This window comes from Oncorhynchus tshawytscha, linkage group LG16 (assembly GCF_018296145.1).
Source record: "Oncorhynchus tshawytscha isolate Ot180627B linkage group LG16, Otsh_v2.0, whole genome shotgun sequence".
Lineage (NCBI taxonomy): Eukaryota > Metazoa > Chordata > Actinopteri > Salmoniformes > Salmonidae > Oncorhynchus > Oncorhynchus tshawytscha.
In genome coordinates, this window is record NC_056444.1 from 42,779,570 (window position 1) to 42,796,006 (window position 16,437).

Sequence of the window (16,437 nt, forward strand, 5' to 3'; positions counted from 1 at the left end):
AGCCGCTACCCGCTTAACCCGGAAGCCAGCCGCACCAATGTGTCGGAGGAAACACCGTACACCTGGCCACCGTGCATGCAATAGAGCGCGTTGGGACAAGGACATGTTGGCCTGCCAAACCCTCTCCTAACCAGCACGACGCTGGGCCAATTGTGCGCCGCCTCATGGGTCTCCGTGTCGTAGCCTGGGATCGAACCCGGGTCTGTAGTGACACTTCAAGCACTGCGGTGCAGTGCCGAGGCCCCGCAAAAAATGCGGCCCTTTTGAATTTCAAAATCCTGATGTGGCCCTCGAGACAAAAAGGTTTGACCACCCCTACTCTAATAGAATAAATAGATTACTTGGCTACCCCATTAAATCAAGTGTTGACAGAAAAACATTCAAATTGACTCAATTTAATTACATTATCCTTAATGCTTTATCAACCTATATGCAGACACCCCACTTTGGAAGGTTTTTATCATAGGCCATGCATCTCCCTCTCTCTAGTCTACCAATATTTGGATTAATTAAGTTCACTATGAACGGAGGCTTCTCTTATTGCAATGTTTATTGGGGAAGGAGATGGGCAGTACACATTTCCACTGCCTCAGGCTCCCATCATCACCAAGGCAACATGGTATTGTTTTGGGAATGTTGTGCTCTCCCCTGGTCTGACTTTGTCATTTGGTTCCTCAGCCCCAGCAGCATCAGTCTTCGAGTATGATCTGGTCAAAAGTAGTGCACTATGTAGGGAATAGGGTGTCATTTGGGACAACCCATGGCCAGTGAGGTTGAGGAGGGGGAGAGAGCCCTTATCTGTGCCTCCAGAAACAGACCTGGGACAGACGAATATAATTGGGCTTCCCATTGTGAGAAAATAAAAAAAACTGATGTTTACAGAAAGGGAGAGACACAGCTGTTGCTAGAGCAGTACAATTTCTTGGATAAGTAGTCTAACACATGTAGTAGGTTCTGATTTGGGTATGTCTCATTTTGCCATTGGTTTTCTTTGTTCTCCATCACAGTATGTAGACCTCTGCCTTGGGTAGCCTTTGTCAGCTTGTTTTGTGTATACACATTGAGATATATTTGGAATCTAGTATACGTGAGACCAATGTTCTATCATGTCAAAATGAACAATGATAGATTCGAGAGGCAATGGCAGCAGTAAGGTGGTAAGTGGATGCCATGAGTAACGAGGCTGGTGCCAGCAGTGATTGTGTCCTAATGACAGTGATAACTGATGTGTGACAGCATGGGTCAAAGAGACACTGGTGTGACACATCCTGAACCAATGCAATTATCACTGTAGGTAGAATTGATCTCAGAAATGACTCACGTTGTCAATGAGAAAAGGGAGAAAAAAAAGTAGGAATGTTACTGCTTTTTCCATCACAGTAAACTCAGAGGTGCAAAGCTGAATGGAACAGCATGCGATGCTGTGAAAGGACAATACACTCACTCCAGGTACTATGCAAGCCGAATGTAGAGTGCCCTCTACAGGACATAAATTGACAGTGCATCTCTGTGTTGAGCGGTTGAGAACATTTGTCTCAGAAGAAAGCACCAATCAATCACTATGACACGAACACTTGTCAAATACATTTTATTTTCATACAACTAATAAAAAAATCTTATTTACAGACATATCATTAATGGCTTGCAGGGGCATTTCTAAAATGATGGAATTTACTAGTTGACACCAAAGCTCGAAATGACAATGTTTTTACTTGAGGCAGGTCTTCTTCAACATTGTGGAATCTCCTGATGCTTTGCGCTTGCGGGAGGGTGTGGCGCGGCTGGCATCTGTGCCCGCTGGCAGACATCGGGCAGCTTCAGGCAGATAGTACATCTCTATTGGTGGAATAGGCTCCTGGTTAAAATGACAGACTCATGAGAGAGGAGTTTTAGTTTCTATCATTTTATTTCTTCTTAAAGGAGCAACATGTTATATTTAAGCCATCATATCGATTCCTTCATGTTTTTTCTGAAACTGCTAAAATGGCTTAGTATGGGTTCTAACTTTATCATAATTGCCAAAAATATTGTTGCAAGGACGTGAAAAACTTGTACACAAAACAACCGGCCTAGCTAGACACACACAAAAAAAGCTCATTTGCAGTGTCACGCAGCGTTCTAATAAGCATGTTTTACCTGGGTGGATTTCTATTATTTTGCTACTACTGGTATGTAATTGATATTTATCACTATTTACATGTGGAAATGTTAAATGGATAACCTTTAATTCACTGGCTGGGGTGGATTTTATGGAAAAGTTTGAACACATTGTATTGTTAAATGAAGGAAAGTACCCACTTTATGGATCAAACATTAACCAAGGTTTCACTTTAGACTTTCTCAAAATGACTGATATAAACTGCAAAAAAGTAGTCTGACAACAAAAAATGCCTTCCGCAGTCTCTTTGTGAGGCAGTTTCGCATTTTAGTTACAGTCCCACTAACCTGGATGAGGTAGTCTGCAATGAACTCTGGCTTTAGGCATTTGGCCTCTGGCACGTCCAACTGGAAGTCTCCTGGCTTCAACCGACTGAACTCTGCAAACAGGTGGGTGGTTCCCTTGTACAGAGATGGAGAGGACCTGGGGAGAACCTGGAGAGTGGGTAAGGGAGAGGAAATAAAGATCAGAAGAAGAGAGATTAGGAGAGAGGGTGGATGGGATTGACATTCAGAAGTGTACACGTGTCAATATCTACAAAGGCAAGTATGAAAGAGATGGGCAGTCGGACACTTGAAAAGCAGTAGTTTCTTATTAGTTTTACCCATACTAAGACGCAGTAAGCGAAGAGAAGATTGAGGTACAGTATGACAGAGTAAGAGCTTTGTTTGAACCTTTGCTCCACCAGACTGCAGGAGTCGTCTAAACCCTGACTCTCTGGTCTGGTCGATGTTCAGCATGACGGTCCAACCGCTGAATGATCCCTCCTGGTCATTGCGGTCCTGCAGGTTCCTCCTCCAGCGCATGGCGGCCAACGCCAGCCTCTTCTGCTGGGAGCTGAAGGATGGTAGCACATTCAGGATGGAGCTTCTGCCCCAATCATACTCATCCTCCTGGAACAAATCAAATCAAATGTATTTATATAGCCCTTCTTACATCAGCTGATATATCAAAGTGCTGTACAGAAACCCAGCCTAAAACCCCAAACCTCAAGTAATGCAGGTGTAGAAGCACGGTGGCTAGGAAAAACTCCCTAGAAAGGCCAAAACCTAGGAAGAAACCTAGAGAGGAACCAGGCTATGAGGGGTGGTCGGTCCTCTTCTGGCTGTGCCGGGTGGAGATTTGAACATCTTGGCGATGTTCTGTTATAATGTTCATAAATGTCCAACATGGTCAAAAGAACACACAGTCAAGATAAATAAACTATTTTTTTTACTGAGTTGTCCTTCTTGGCCAGGTCTCCCTTGTGAAATATGTCTTCTGACCTCATCGGGATTTCCTGGTTAAATTAAGGTTTAATAAAACAAGCTGGGCCTAGAAGCATGTGGAAGAAATATTGGCATGTTGTGGTCTGATGCACTAACGGCCAGATCGTGACCTGGATGAAGTGTCCCACGGAGCGACATGCCTCCAGGTAGGAGCGGTGCAGGATCCACTTCCCCACGGCCATGGCTGCCAGGTACTTCTCATTCCTCAGAGGGGTCCCCACAATGATGTGGGAGCAGCTGGGGTCAAAGCACTGCTTGTCCAGCACCACACCACCTACAGGGACCCCAGAGGAACAAAGACATGTAGAGTCAGACAGACACACAAATGCAATAGGGGGACACACATAGATACAGATGACAGACCATCTCTGATGAGAAAGAAATAATCAAGTGTTTTCAGACCACTGCAGACAAAACATGCAGGGGTGTGTCCCAAATGACACCATATTCAGTGCACTACTTTTGAACAGAATCCTATGGGCCGTGGTCAAAAGTAGCGCACTCTATAGGGATTAGCGTGCCAATTTGAGATGCAACCAAGGAGTTGAGGCTACTTCCGACCACTGAGATGTAATACAGAGACAACAGGGCAAATACAATCCAGTTAGGTGGTTACAGACAGGGAGGAGGGTGGAGGATTGAGACTCACCCAGCTTGTCTATGAGGGCGGTGTAGCCTATCCTCTCCTGGGGGATAAGGGAGGAGAGCTGGAATCGAGGAGGCTTCTTCTCCGCCTCACTCTCCTCAGTCTGTGGAGAGAACAAAGAAGCTTTTACCATCACTGTCACAATCACTTTACACCACTGCACAGTTGAGTATCGATTCAACACATCAACATTTACTTATAATATCACCTTACAAGAGGGAGGGAGGCTGCGTGTGTGGTTACCTGTGGCTCTGGGGGCACGGGAGAGTTGGCGAGAGGGAAGGCAGGGGTGAAGAGGTCAGGCTCTGGCTCCTCCACTAGCGGGGTCATCACCCTCTGACCCATCTGCTGGTCAGTGACATCACACACAGCTGGATCGAAGGGGTCAAAGGTCAATGAAAGTTTAGTATAAAGTTTAGTATAGTCTTCATATCTCAAAATCTTTGTTTTGTGGTTAATTAAAATTCTATCTGAATGAAAACGATACAAAGCATTGCCAACTATGTAAAAATAGTCTACATAAAGCCAACAAATAAAACATTGCAGCCTGCAGGTCAGAAATATCCTGATAGGATATTTATTTTATCAAATCACATTGGCTACACATGGCCTGTCTGAAACGAACTTGCAACATTGTATAAAATATTCTGGGCCCTCAGTTTCCCGCCAGTGAGCTCTGGACAGACACAACCTTAGGCCATTTGCACAAGGGATAAGAAGCAGTGCTTGACTTGGGTAGGAGCTCACCAGAGCGGTGTACCGGAACCTCAAAATTTCCAATGGGTGAGCTTCTGTTCCTCTTGTAGAATATTAGCTCAAACTTATTGTGGAACTCCTGCACCTAAATATAAACAGTACCAGCATCCAAAATGAGTACCTATTTCAGTTTAAGTCAAGCACTGATAAGCCTATTTTACCATGTTTCTACTGGATTCTACTGCATGTCATTTTTCACTTTCACACCGAGTGGTTATTTTATTTTATTTTACCTTTATTTAACCAGGCAAGTCAGTTAAGAACAAATTCTCATTTTCAATGATGGCCTAGGAACAGTGGGTTAACTGCCTGTTCAGGGGCAGAACGACAGATTTGTACCTTGTCAGCTCGTGGGTTTGAACTCGCAACCTTCCGGTTACTAGTCCAACACTCTAACCATTAGGATACCCTGCCGCCCCGTTATCGAAAGGGAGAGCGCTGGAAAGATTTTTCAAACTCATTGAGGAACTATTGTAATTCTTAATTATTATTATTTACCTTTATTTAACTAGGCAAGTCTGTTAAGAACAAATTGGATGTAAAAACCTGTTTGAGGTGAAAAAAACATTACTTTGAGAAGCTCCACAGGTGGTGGTGGTGCATTAAGCCAATCAGAAATAATATCAGATCACCAAATGGGCACATTAATTTGTGTGCAGGCCAGGTACCCAATATAGGCCTACTTCGATGCGCGTCCTTACTCAACATTGACAGAAGCGTTCCAGACAATGACTACATTGACTGAACTAGTAAATGGAATTAAATAAACCAAAACTTGTTTCTCACAAGTGTAGCATAGGTTGCGCACTCCGCCAACAATGCGTCCACCAGAGGTCGACCGATTAATCGGAATGGCCAATTATTTAGGGCCGATTTCAAGTTTTTATAACACTCGGAAATCGGTATTTTGGGCGCCGATTTGCCTATTTTTTTTTTTACACCTTTATTTCATCTTTATTTAACTTGGCAAGTCAGTTAACAACACATTCTTATTTTCAATGACGGCCTAGGAACGGTGGGTTAACTGCCTTGTTCAGGGGCAGAAAGAGATTTTCACCTTGTCAGCTCAGGGGATCCAATCTTGCAACCTTACAGTTAACTAGTCCAATGCAATAACGACCTGCCTCTCTCTCGTTGCACTCCACAAGGAGACTGCCTGTTACGCAAATGCAGTAAGCCAAGGTAAGTTGCTAGCTAGCATTAAACTTAACTTATAAAAAACAATCAATCATAATAACTAGTTAACTACACATGGTTGATGATATTACTAGATATTATCTAGCGTGTCCTGTGTTGCATATAATCTGACTGAGCATACAAGCATCTAAGTATCTGACTGAGCGGTGGTAGGCAGAAGCAGGCGCGTAAACATTAATTCAAACAGCACTTGTGTGTTTTGCCAGCAGCTTTCGTTGTGCGTCAAGCATTGCGCTGTTTATGACTTCAAACCTATCAACTCCCGAGATGAGGCTGGTGTGACCGAAGTGAAATGGCTGGCTAGTTAGTGTGCGCTAATAGCGTTTCAAACTTCACTCGCTCTGAGCCTTGGTGTGGTTGTTTCCCTTGCCCTGCATGGGTAACGATGCTTCGATGTGGTGGCTGTTGTCGTTGTGTTGCTGGTTCGAGCCCAGGGAGGAGCGAGGAGGGGGACGGAAGCTATACTGTTACAGTGGCAATACTAAAGTGCCTATAAGAACATCCAATAGTCAAAGGTTAATGAAATACAAATGGTATAGAGGGAAATAGTCCTATAATAACTACAACCTAAAACTTCTTACCTGGGAATATTGAAGACTCATGTTAAAAGGAACCACCAGCTTTCATATGTTCTCATGTTCTGAGCAAGGAACTGAAACGTTAGCTTTCTTACATAGCACATATTGCACTTTTACATTCTTCTACAACACTTTGGTTTTGCATTATTTAAACCAAATTGAACATGTTTCATTATCTACTTGAGTCTAAATTGATTTTATTGATGTATTATATTAAGTTAAAATAAGTGTTAATTCAGTATTGTTGTAATTGTCATTATTACAAATACATTTTTATTTAAAAAAATAATAATAATTTTAAATCGGCCGATAAATCGGTATCGGCGTTGAAAAATCATAATCGGTCGACCTCTAATGTGTACCCTTAAAAGGATCGGTTTCCCGCTAGTGGGACAACTTCCGGTGAAACTGGAGAGCACATAATTCAAATAAATAATCATAAATACTATGGATTTTAAACATTTAGGTACGTACAAGTGTCTTATATCGGCTGAAAGCTTAAATTCTTGTTAATATAACTGCACTGTCCGATTTACAGTAGCTATTACAGCGAAAACATGCCATGTAATTGTTTGAGGACGGTGCACCACATCAAAATATTTTTCCACCTGCACAGGTTTCATACATTAACAAATAACGATTAAATAGTCACTTACTTTTTGAAAATCTTCCTCTGATTTGTCATCCAAAAGGGTCCCAGCTAGTGTCGTTTTGTTAGATAAAATCCTTCTTTATTTCCCAAAAAGTCAGTTTAGTTTGGTGCCATCGATTTGAGTAATCCACTCGTTCAACATGCAGAGAAAGGAATCCGAAAATCTACCCCTAAACGTTGTTTCAACAAGTCAAAATACATTACTATTTACTCCTCTCACATATCCTAAAATGTAATCACACTATAATATTTCTTCAGGAAAGAAGTATGTTCAATAGGAAACCGATTTTAGCAGGTGCGTAAATGTCTTCATGGCACGCGCAAACAAATTTCCAAGACTGTGTCCTTCTACTAAAACTGTAATTTCTTATTCATTTTTGAAGTTACAAGCCTGATACCTTGAACATAGACTGCTGACACCCTGGAAGCCATAGGAATTGCATCCATATTTTCAATATGACCTTTCTCTTGCATTTCTAAGAGGATGGTCTCACAAAAAAAAAAAAAAATTCTGGCTGGTTTTTCTTTGGATTTTCTCCTACCATATCTATTGAGTTATATTCTTGTACATTATTTTAACATTAAACTTCAAAGTGTTTTCTTTCCAATGGTACCAATTATATGCATATCCTGGCTTCAAGGGCCTGAGTTACAGGCAGTAAACTTTGGGCACGTCATTCAGGCAGGAAGTTGAGAAAAAAGGGGCATAGCCCTAAGAAAACAATCCTTAACTGGAATAGTGCCAAAAGCACATCTAGTGGTTAAGAGGAGCTGGCTACTAAATAACTCCCAAAAGATTCACCGACATGCGCAGAGTCACTCAGATTGCTGCTGACAGTGATCTGCCAGAATCTTTTTCACTTCATTCAATGGACATCAAATCTGCATTTCTGCAGGTTACAGAGCTGTCAAGGGACAGCTCTGTAACATTCAACCTCCGCCTGAAGCTAAGGAACACTGTAGAAACTAAGAAAGTGTGTGTATGGCCTCACAACTGCATCACTCTACTGGTACAACAAAGTCAAGGCAACAATGCTGAGTACAGGTGGCAAAATGTCACAAGTGGATCCTGCCGCCTTCTATTGGCTTGATCAAGACTGCAATGTGACTGGAGTATTTGCCTGTCATGTTGATGAGTTCATGTTTCTGGTAACTCTGTTCTCAAAACTTACCACTGTTGAGGCAAAACAGCACATTGTACCTGTAATGTGTCACTGACAACTACTCCCTAGTTGATGCTGTCAAGTCAACCAAGACTGTCACAGAGAAAAGACTTCGTCTCGAGGTTAGCAGCATCAAGGAACTTATTCAGGCTCCAGCGGATTCTGTGGTCGGCCACAAAAGAACTGCAAGCTGACTGACAAAAAAACATTTGCATCCGCACTTGTGCTCCTAAAGGCTATCAGTAATGGTGCCATTGTCACATGACCTATTTGTAATGGGGACTTGAATAACACTTGGATATTTAACTATTTGTTGATGCTTTATTTGTCTAAAAAGAAAAGTGGGAGATTGTTAAGTTCATGTTTAAAGTATTCCTATACTTGTTATTACGGTGCTCTGTTGGACCGGTCCTGAGAGTAATGGCAACTATGTACCGTGGAGATACGGTGATGTAAACGTTGTTAACAAAAGGCTAAGCTGTGTTTTCCTGTATTGCACTTGTGATTTCATGAATATAAATATTTGTAGTAATATTTATTGAATGTAGCGCTATGCTATTCAGTGGTTGTTGATGACACTTATCCCAATAGGGGGATTGCAGCCATAACAAGTTAAGAAATGTTGCTTAATTAATATTATGGTGTTTCTATTCCAAGAAAAACAAAAAAACTCAGAGTCCGTTAGGATGGAACGGAAAATATGGCCCTGTACAACGTGATGGTAGGGAGTAGGCTACAGTACTTGGCTATTTAGCTAAAGAATCCCTGTGTCAAGCGGGCACGCGGGAGACTGGGGTTCAATTCCCCGACGGGGAGGAAGGAGTAGACTGTCCTTGTAAATAAGAATTTGCTCTTAACTGACTTGCCTAGTTACATAAAAAGGTTACACTAAGAGAATAACACTTTTACACCCCAATTGTGGTCTAACCAATACACAAACGGAGATTGAAAAGTGAAAATAAAAATCTAATTGATTTATCAAGACCAGTCGTCGCCATGCTTGTCTCAGAGCAGCGCGAAATGGTGCTAAAATAGTTGTAGGCCATTGCTTCAAATGCTATTGCTTCTAACTTTAAAATGCTCTTTAAATAAATAAGACCTACACCACTTTTAACAGCACATTACTCAACACTAGTGAGACTCATTTCGCCTACGGTAGGCCTACAGTATATCGAAAAATAAGACTTGACTCTCAGTCAATAATTACATATAGAGGATTGGAGGTTTCTAAATTTAAAACCAAAAGCCACCTCGTGGGTCTCCGTGGTGGCCGGCACGGGTATCGAACCTGCATCTGTAGCAAAGCATTTTGCACTGCGGGAGCCCCCATCCACAAAGTATCAAAATACAGAGAGGTGTTGGTAAGCGTATATTGTCCTGCTAATAGCGTATAATGGGCTATTATAATACTGTACATGGTGTCCAGGTCAGGATAACCAAAACATTTCTTTATTAATGACTATCAGAAAGAATGTTGGTACTTATTTTGATCCAAAACCATGAATGAGTGAGTCACTCAGCTTATGACTGTACCATCAACTTGATAATATAGAACGATATTTTGGAGGTTATTTCATTTTCTAAAAAACAAAAGTGAGCGATTGAAATCTGAATAATGGCCAAAATAATATTTGTAGAGGGCAAAATATTAATTTCTGTTTTTAGAGGGAGAAACGCTGGGCCAATTGTGCGCCGCCCTATGGGACTCCCAATCACGGTCGGATGTGATACATAATAATAATACTTTTTGTTGCATTATTTGTTTTGTCTTTTCTGGTGGATTAAACTGAAACTGCAACCAATCACTGCCGGTTGTGATACAGCCAACCTAACTAAGAAATACATTTGACAATAGAATTCTCCCTACCCTCCATCTAGGCAAGTCTATTGTCCAGTTACCTGCTAATAGCCATAATGGCGCTGTACAACGTGACTGTGTGTGTTTGAAAGAGTGTTTTCCAGTAAGCAACAAATTGTTTACCTTCATTAGACAACTTTGTTCCAATATTTCAGTAATTCAGTGATATTTATTCCCAAAGTAATTTGTTATGGATCCATAACTAAGTAAACGTTGGCATTTTGAAAGAGTATTTTTATCATTATTTTATTAACGAAAAGCATAAAGATGCCATTATTAGTTACATTGTTTTGAATGTGCAGACTGGCACTAAGAACAGCGGGAACGTTCCCCTAGTCAGCTCCATTTTTAGTGCAATGCTCCTTAAATTTTGCTCTGTGCTACCCAGTGGTACACAATTGAATTGCCTTGCAGTTCTTCAGCTGGATCCACTGAAAGCGCACAATGTTCAAGGCACGAGGGCAGGGGGCAAGGGATGGGCCGCAGAGCCTCGCACAGAAGACGGACCTAGCCCATCCCCACAATTATCAGTTTCTATTTAGGTTTATGTCATCCATTCATTGTCAGTTAGAGATAAAGTAGGACCCAAAAGCATAATCAGTGCTCTAACTCCCCCTTGCGCTGGTCTGGAGCAATGAAGTGGTGATGCAGGGTACTGAACTAAACCACAATTTACCTCTAAGTCCCACAGCATAATCGCAAAACTTTTAGTGGAGCAACTACTGTACACTTGCCACTTTAATAATGGAACACTAGTCACTTTAATAATGTTTACATATTTTGCATTAATCATCTCACATGTATATACTGTATTCTTATCCTATTCTACTGTATCTTAGTCTATGCCATTCTGACATTGCTTGCAAATTTTATATATATATATATATATATATATATATATATATATATATATATATCTATATATATATATATATATTCTTAATTCCATTCCTTTACTTTAGATATGTGTATTATGTGTATTGTTGTGAAATTGTTATTACTGCACTATTGGAGCTAGAAACACAAGCATTTCACTACACCCGCAATAACATCTGCTAAACACGTATATGTTGGCAGGAGGACACTCAAAAGACTTGCGCGCGGACTAGCCTATGTTCTGTTCAGTTTGAGAAGGAGAACACGAAGATGAGGATTAACGTCTCCAAGATGGCGTAGCAGTCGGACGTCGTGTCGTGTCCCTTGTATATATCTTTTTTTTTTTTAAACATATTTTTCTTCGCATATCTTTTAAAACATTTTGCTAAACCTCAACTTCCAAATACTCTCCTGCAACCCGCTTCACCCAATGTTGCTATTTTTTCTGAAGTATTTATATTTACTTCGGATCCGGATCCCCTCAACTGAAGCTAGCCAGCTAACTACCAGCTATCAGTCAGCAAACCATTGCCAGCGGTCTTCAGCTAACCGGTCATCAGCTAACCTTTAGCTCGGAAAGCTCTCGCCAGTTCGAACAACGCGACTCTATCCAGAGCATAACGGACCTATTATTATTTTTTATCCCCGGATTCCCACCGGATTCCCACCGCAAACGGAACATTTTCAACTGGATCTTCACAACTAGCTAACTAGCTAACCGCAACCCCGGATGATTACTCCTGGCTAGCGTTTCCACCCACTTAGCTTGAAGCTAGCCCGGCCAGAGCTCCTGTGCTACCACCGAAGCATACTCCTGGGCTACAATATCCGGACCCACGACCGGTCTATCGATGTCACCGCATGAAGAGGCATAAACAGACTCACCCCATCGCGACGCCCCCCCAAAGGCTAACTTTCTAGCCCTTGCTATCTCCTTGCTTGCTAATTCGGCCTGCTAACTGCTAGCTTGTTTAGCCCCGGTCCGCTAACTGCTAGCTTGTTTAGCCCCGGTCCGCTAACTGCTACCTTGTTTAGCCCCGGCCTACTAACTGTTAGCTTGTTAGCACAGGCCTGCTAACAGTCTGAATCGCCGCGTCCCAAACACTCACTTGGACCCATATTTACTTTCAATCTCTTTTCGATTTTTTATTTGTTTATACCTTCCGGTAACCTGCCTCACCCAATGTGATACGGAATCGCTATTATTTTTCATTTTTAGAACACACTCAAGAACCTCCAGAAGCTAACCAGCTAACTAGCTACAAGCTATTACGCATTGTACTCGCCAGTCCAGCTTCCCTGCCCCATCCACCACTGCCCCCTGATCACTTGGCTACATAGCTGATGCATGCTGATCCACCTCTACGCAGACGACACCATTCTATATACTTCCGGCCCGTCCTTGGACACTGTGCTATCTAACCTCCAAACGAGCTTCAATGCCATACAACACTCCTTCCGTGGCCTCCAACTGCTCTTAAATGCTAGTAAAACCAAATGCATGCTTTTCAACCGTTCGCTGCCTGCACCCGCACGCCTGACCAGCATCACCACCCTGGATGGTTCCGACCTTGAATATGTGGACATCTATAAGTACCTAGGTGTCTGGCTAGACTGTAAACTCTCCCTCCAGACTCATATCAAACATCTCCAATCGAAAATCAAATCAAGAGTCGGCTTTCTATTCCGCAACAAAGCCTCCTTCACTCACGCCGCCAAACTTACCCTAGTAAAACTGACTATCCTACCGATCCTCGACTTGTCATCTACAATGTCATCTACAAAATTGCTTCCAACACTCTACTCAGCAAACTGGATGCAGTTTATCACAGTGCCATCCGTTTTGTCACTAAAGCACCTTATACCACCCACCACTGCGACTTGTATGCTCAAGTCGGCTGGCCCTCGCTACATATTCGTCGCCAGACCCACTGGCTCCAGGTCATCTACAAGTCCATGCTAGGTAAAGCTCCGCCTTATCTCAGTTCACTGGTCACGATGGCAACACCCATCCGTAGCACGCGCTCCAGCAGGTGTATCTGGAGCAGATCATCCCTAAAGCCAACACCTCATTTGGCCGCCTTTCGATCCTGTTCTCTGCTGCCTGTGACTGGAACGAATTGCAAAAATCGCTGAAATTGGAGACTTTTATCTCCCTCACCAACTTCAAACATCTGCTATCTGAGCAGCTAACCGATCGCTGCAGCTGTACATAGTCTATCGGTAAATAGCCCACCCATTTTTACCTACCTCATCCCCATACTGTTTTTATTTATTTACTTTTCTGCTCTTTTGCACACCAATATCTCTACATGTACATGACCATCTGATCATTTATCACTCCAGTGTTAATCTGCAAAATTGTAATTATTTGCCTACCTCATGCCTTTTGCACACAATGTATATAGACTCCCCTTTTTTTCTACTGTGTTATTGACTTGTTAATTGTGTACTCCATGTGTAACTCTGTGTTGTCTGTTCACACTGCTATGCTTTATCTTGGCCAGGTCGCAGTTGCAAATGAGAACTTGTTCTCAACTAGCCTACCTGGTTAAATAAAGGTCAAATAAAAAATAAAAAAATAAAAATGAGGAGGACCGGAGGGCAATTTTCATAGTTTGCTATTACTAGAATTGATTTTATTAAAAACAATGTTTCTTGCCCCTGATGTAGGCCTATTTATCAGAGTTATTGGCCAGATGTGAGTAACTTACATTGTGGTGCTGAAACTTGAAGGGGCAGCCGCGGCACAATCAAATCGGAAATGGAAAGCTCGTGGTGCTGAAATTAGGCATATTCAAGTAGGTATAATTCATTTAAACAGTCTTCATTTTAATTACACTTTACTAACAACAAGAGGCCTGTGTTATTCTTATTTAAGAAATAAGATGTAGGTCTACAGCAGTGGCAGTCAGCGCTGTTTAAGATGAGGAAGGATTATTTTTTTCCTGAGCATGGCCTTATTTCTATTACAGCATTTTGGATGACTCTCATTCATATTCCATTCACCCAGTTACATGTAACAGTGATAGGTTTAGGCTATTATATACTCAAATTATTAAAAGATACTCATAGGCTAGGTTGCTTCAACCTAGCCTATTAATGAAAGTTTACAACTCAGGTGCACACAGGTCGAGAGAGAAATTTGAGGTCAATTACCACCTTGTAAACTCATTAGCGTATTCCTTTAGCCAGCAAATAAAGTTTAGCTAGCTAGCTAGCGCGCGTTAGTTATCTAGCACTAACAAACAGAAGTAAAATTAGTCGAGCTCGCGAGAGGCCAATTTAAGTGTGACAGACTCTATTTACGAACTTGTCATTCAGAGGTTGATGAGCATCAAAATGTCTAAAACCTGGACAAACACTCATTGATATCGTAATTAAACAGGTCATCCGTCTCGATCACAGTGTACAACAATTCCGAAAAAGCAACAGTTCAGTCGCCAGCTGTTGCTTCGTTGTTATTCGCGTGAGGAAATCGTAATAAGATGTAGAAGGAAGTGAGATTTTGGGGGTCCTAAGAAAAGTGAATATGAATGTGCGTCCCCTGCTCGCAGGAATGGAAATACATTCAAAACCAACACGATTTCCCACTTATTTCATAGTTGTCTTCACTATCACTCCACAATGTAGAAATGTAGTAAAAATTAAGAAAAACCATTTGATGAGTAGGTGTGTCCAAAACTTTTGACTGGTGCTGTATGTGTACTTGAGCCCAAGATTCTGGACCTTTATGGCACAAGGGTTTGCTTGCTCTGTCAATGTATGTACTGTTGCTATACTCCACTCTGGTATAAAGTTTGACATTTCTCTTATTGTACTGTACTTTATATTGTTATTCCCTCTTCAGTTTAATTGGCAATAGACAGACATTCTGATGGAAAGAACATTGTGGGTTCCCTTTTATTCTTAAAATCTTATGTACAAGTGTAACTTTTATTTATGTACATTTAATATAGAAAGCTTATATACGTCATAATACATCAAACATTTCCCAATTGCACTAGTCTTTCACAGATGTATAATCAAAGTCAGTTTCTTTCCAAATGTCTTAGCAGAGAAGCTCATTTGTTGGTAAAGACCGTTTTTTACCTATAAATATTTGAGTGCTTTTTGCATTCTGGAGAAGGAAAATGACGTAGAAAAAGATTCTCAGCAGCCGCAGAAAGGGCAACCTTCAAATAGATAGTGAGCAGAGCAAAGTATGGATCAAGATCATCATGGTGAGGGTAAGACAAACAGACAACGAACGCACACATATAGCCACTTCAAAAAGGGCAGTCTTAATTCACCATAATTCTGTGAGTTACTTCTTACAATTCTTTTTTCAACCTTTTCCATACGACACCAAAACAACATACATTTAGGAAGTGTTTTCGATGCATGACTGGATGCCTCCTGCGAACAGGTGAGTGGAGATTAAAGTGTATCTTTTTTCAGTCAGTGATCACATGTCCAGGCCAGATAGAGTACCCTCCTTCAGGACTGGGGGGTGTGAGGATGTGTGTGACCAGGCAGGGTAGTGAGACCAGGCATGATGGAGGAAAGGAAGAAGAGAATGGAGTGCGAGACAGGTCCAAATTTACATAGATCTTCAGTCTGTTTGTCTTTAAATCCACAAAAATTAAGAGTAAAAAATATATTCATATAAAAGTAAACTATGTGTTGTCTCATTGGAAGACACAAAAGAGCACAAAAACAAAAATCGAAGGTTGACGACAAGTTTTATAATTTGCTTTAAGACGGTTTTACGAAGACAGAGTGCTGTTTGGAGGGGGCGGGGGAAGGACCGTGACATTTTGAAGGTGTGGCGACGACGGACATTTTGGGGACAGTCTGTGATGGCCCCTCTCCATCCTCCCTCTTTCGTGGAGCTGAGCAGTCTGAGCTGCAGCCTTGGAGCAGAGTCAGTCTGGAGGGCTGCGCACTTCTCTCTCAGTCAGCCTGTCAGTCAGTCAGTCTTTCAGCCTGAGTCTCCAATGTCATTGTCCACAGGGGGCGGAATGCTGGGCAGCACTGTGGAGCCGGTTCCTGCTGTAAGGTAGCCAGCGACTCCTGGACCTGAAGGAGACAGCCAAACAAAAAGAGACAGGGGATGAGAGACTGAGGAATGCTCAAGGCTGACCACTGAAATTGAATGCACAAGATGAGTGGTAAGGACTGAGGTCAACACTAGATTATCTGTTGAAGATGTTACATTGTGTGGTTATTACGTTATGTTACAGGGCTGGCGGTGTGAGAGGTGGTAGTGGAGATGGCATACGAGTATATGAACTATTGCTATT

The 16,437-nt window shown here is 41.9% G+C and overlaps 2 protein-coding genes across 8 annotated transcripts in view; both read right to left on the reverse strand.

Annotated features, from left to right (window-relative positions):
- Positions 1–1,573: 1,573 nt before the first annotated feature.
- Positions 1,574–5,045, reverse strand: LOC112216574 (DNA topoisomerase 2-binding protein 1-like). Of its 2 annotated transcripts, none has more exons than XM_024376561.2 (7): positions 4,820–5,045; positions 4,316–4,443; positions 4,076–4,175; positions 3,537–3,700; positions 2,833–3,051; positions 2,446–2,592; positions 1,574–1,836 (listed from the first exon to the last, which is right to left on the reverse strand). In XM_024376561.2, the coding sequence occupies exons 2-7, from the start codon at positions 4,415–4,417 to the stop codon at positions 1,729–1,731; spliced, it is 840 nt and encodes a 279-aa protein (XP_024232329.1). In that variant the 5' UTR covers positions 4,418–4,443; positions 4,820–5,045; the 3' UTR covers positions 1,574–1,728. The 2 variants fall into 2 exon arrangements, with proteins under 2 accessions (XP_024232329.1, XP_024232328.1); XM_024376560.2 differs by having other exon boundaries at positions 1,574–1,855.
- Positions 5,046–15,739: 10,694 nt separating this feature from the next.
- LOC112215702 (dnaJ homolog subfamily C member 13) overlaps positions 15,740–16,437 on the reverse strand; it is a 62,560-nt gene continuing 61,862 nt past the window's right edge. For all 6 annotated transcript variants that reach the window (XM_042299182.1, XM_042299181.1, XM_024374985.1 and 3 more), the window contains one exon: positions 15,740–16,213. In XM_042299182.1, the coding sequence (XP_042155116.1) occupies positions 16,116–16,213 (98 nt within the window). In that variant the 3' untranslated portion in view covers positions 15,740–16,115. The remainder of the gene's footprint in view (positions 16,214–16,437) is intronic.

Bases quoted from the DNA above. Each gene is read 5' to 3' on its own strand.
- LOC112216574 (XM_024376560.2), bottom strand. From the start codon at position 4,417: ATGGGTCAGAGGGTGATGACCCCGCTAGTGGAGGAGCCAGAGCCTGAC. The intron at 3,701-4,075 runs GTGAGTCTCAAT...GGGTCCCTGTAG, and splicing joins CGCCCTCATAGACAAGCTGG to GTGGTGTGGTGCTGGACAAG. The intron at 2,593-2,832 runs GTTCAAACAAAG...CCCACTCTCCAG, and splicing joins TGCAGTCTGGTGGAGCAAAG to GTTCTCCCCAGGTCCTCTCC.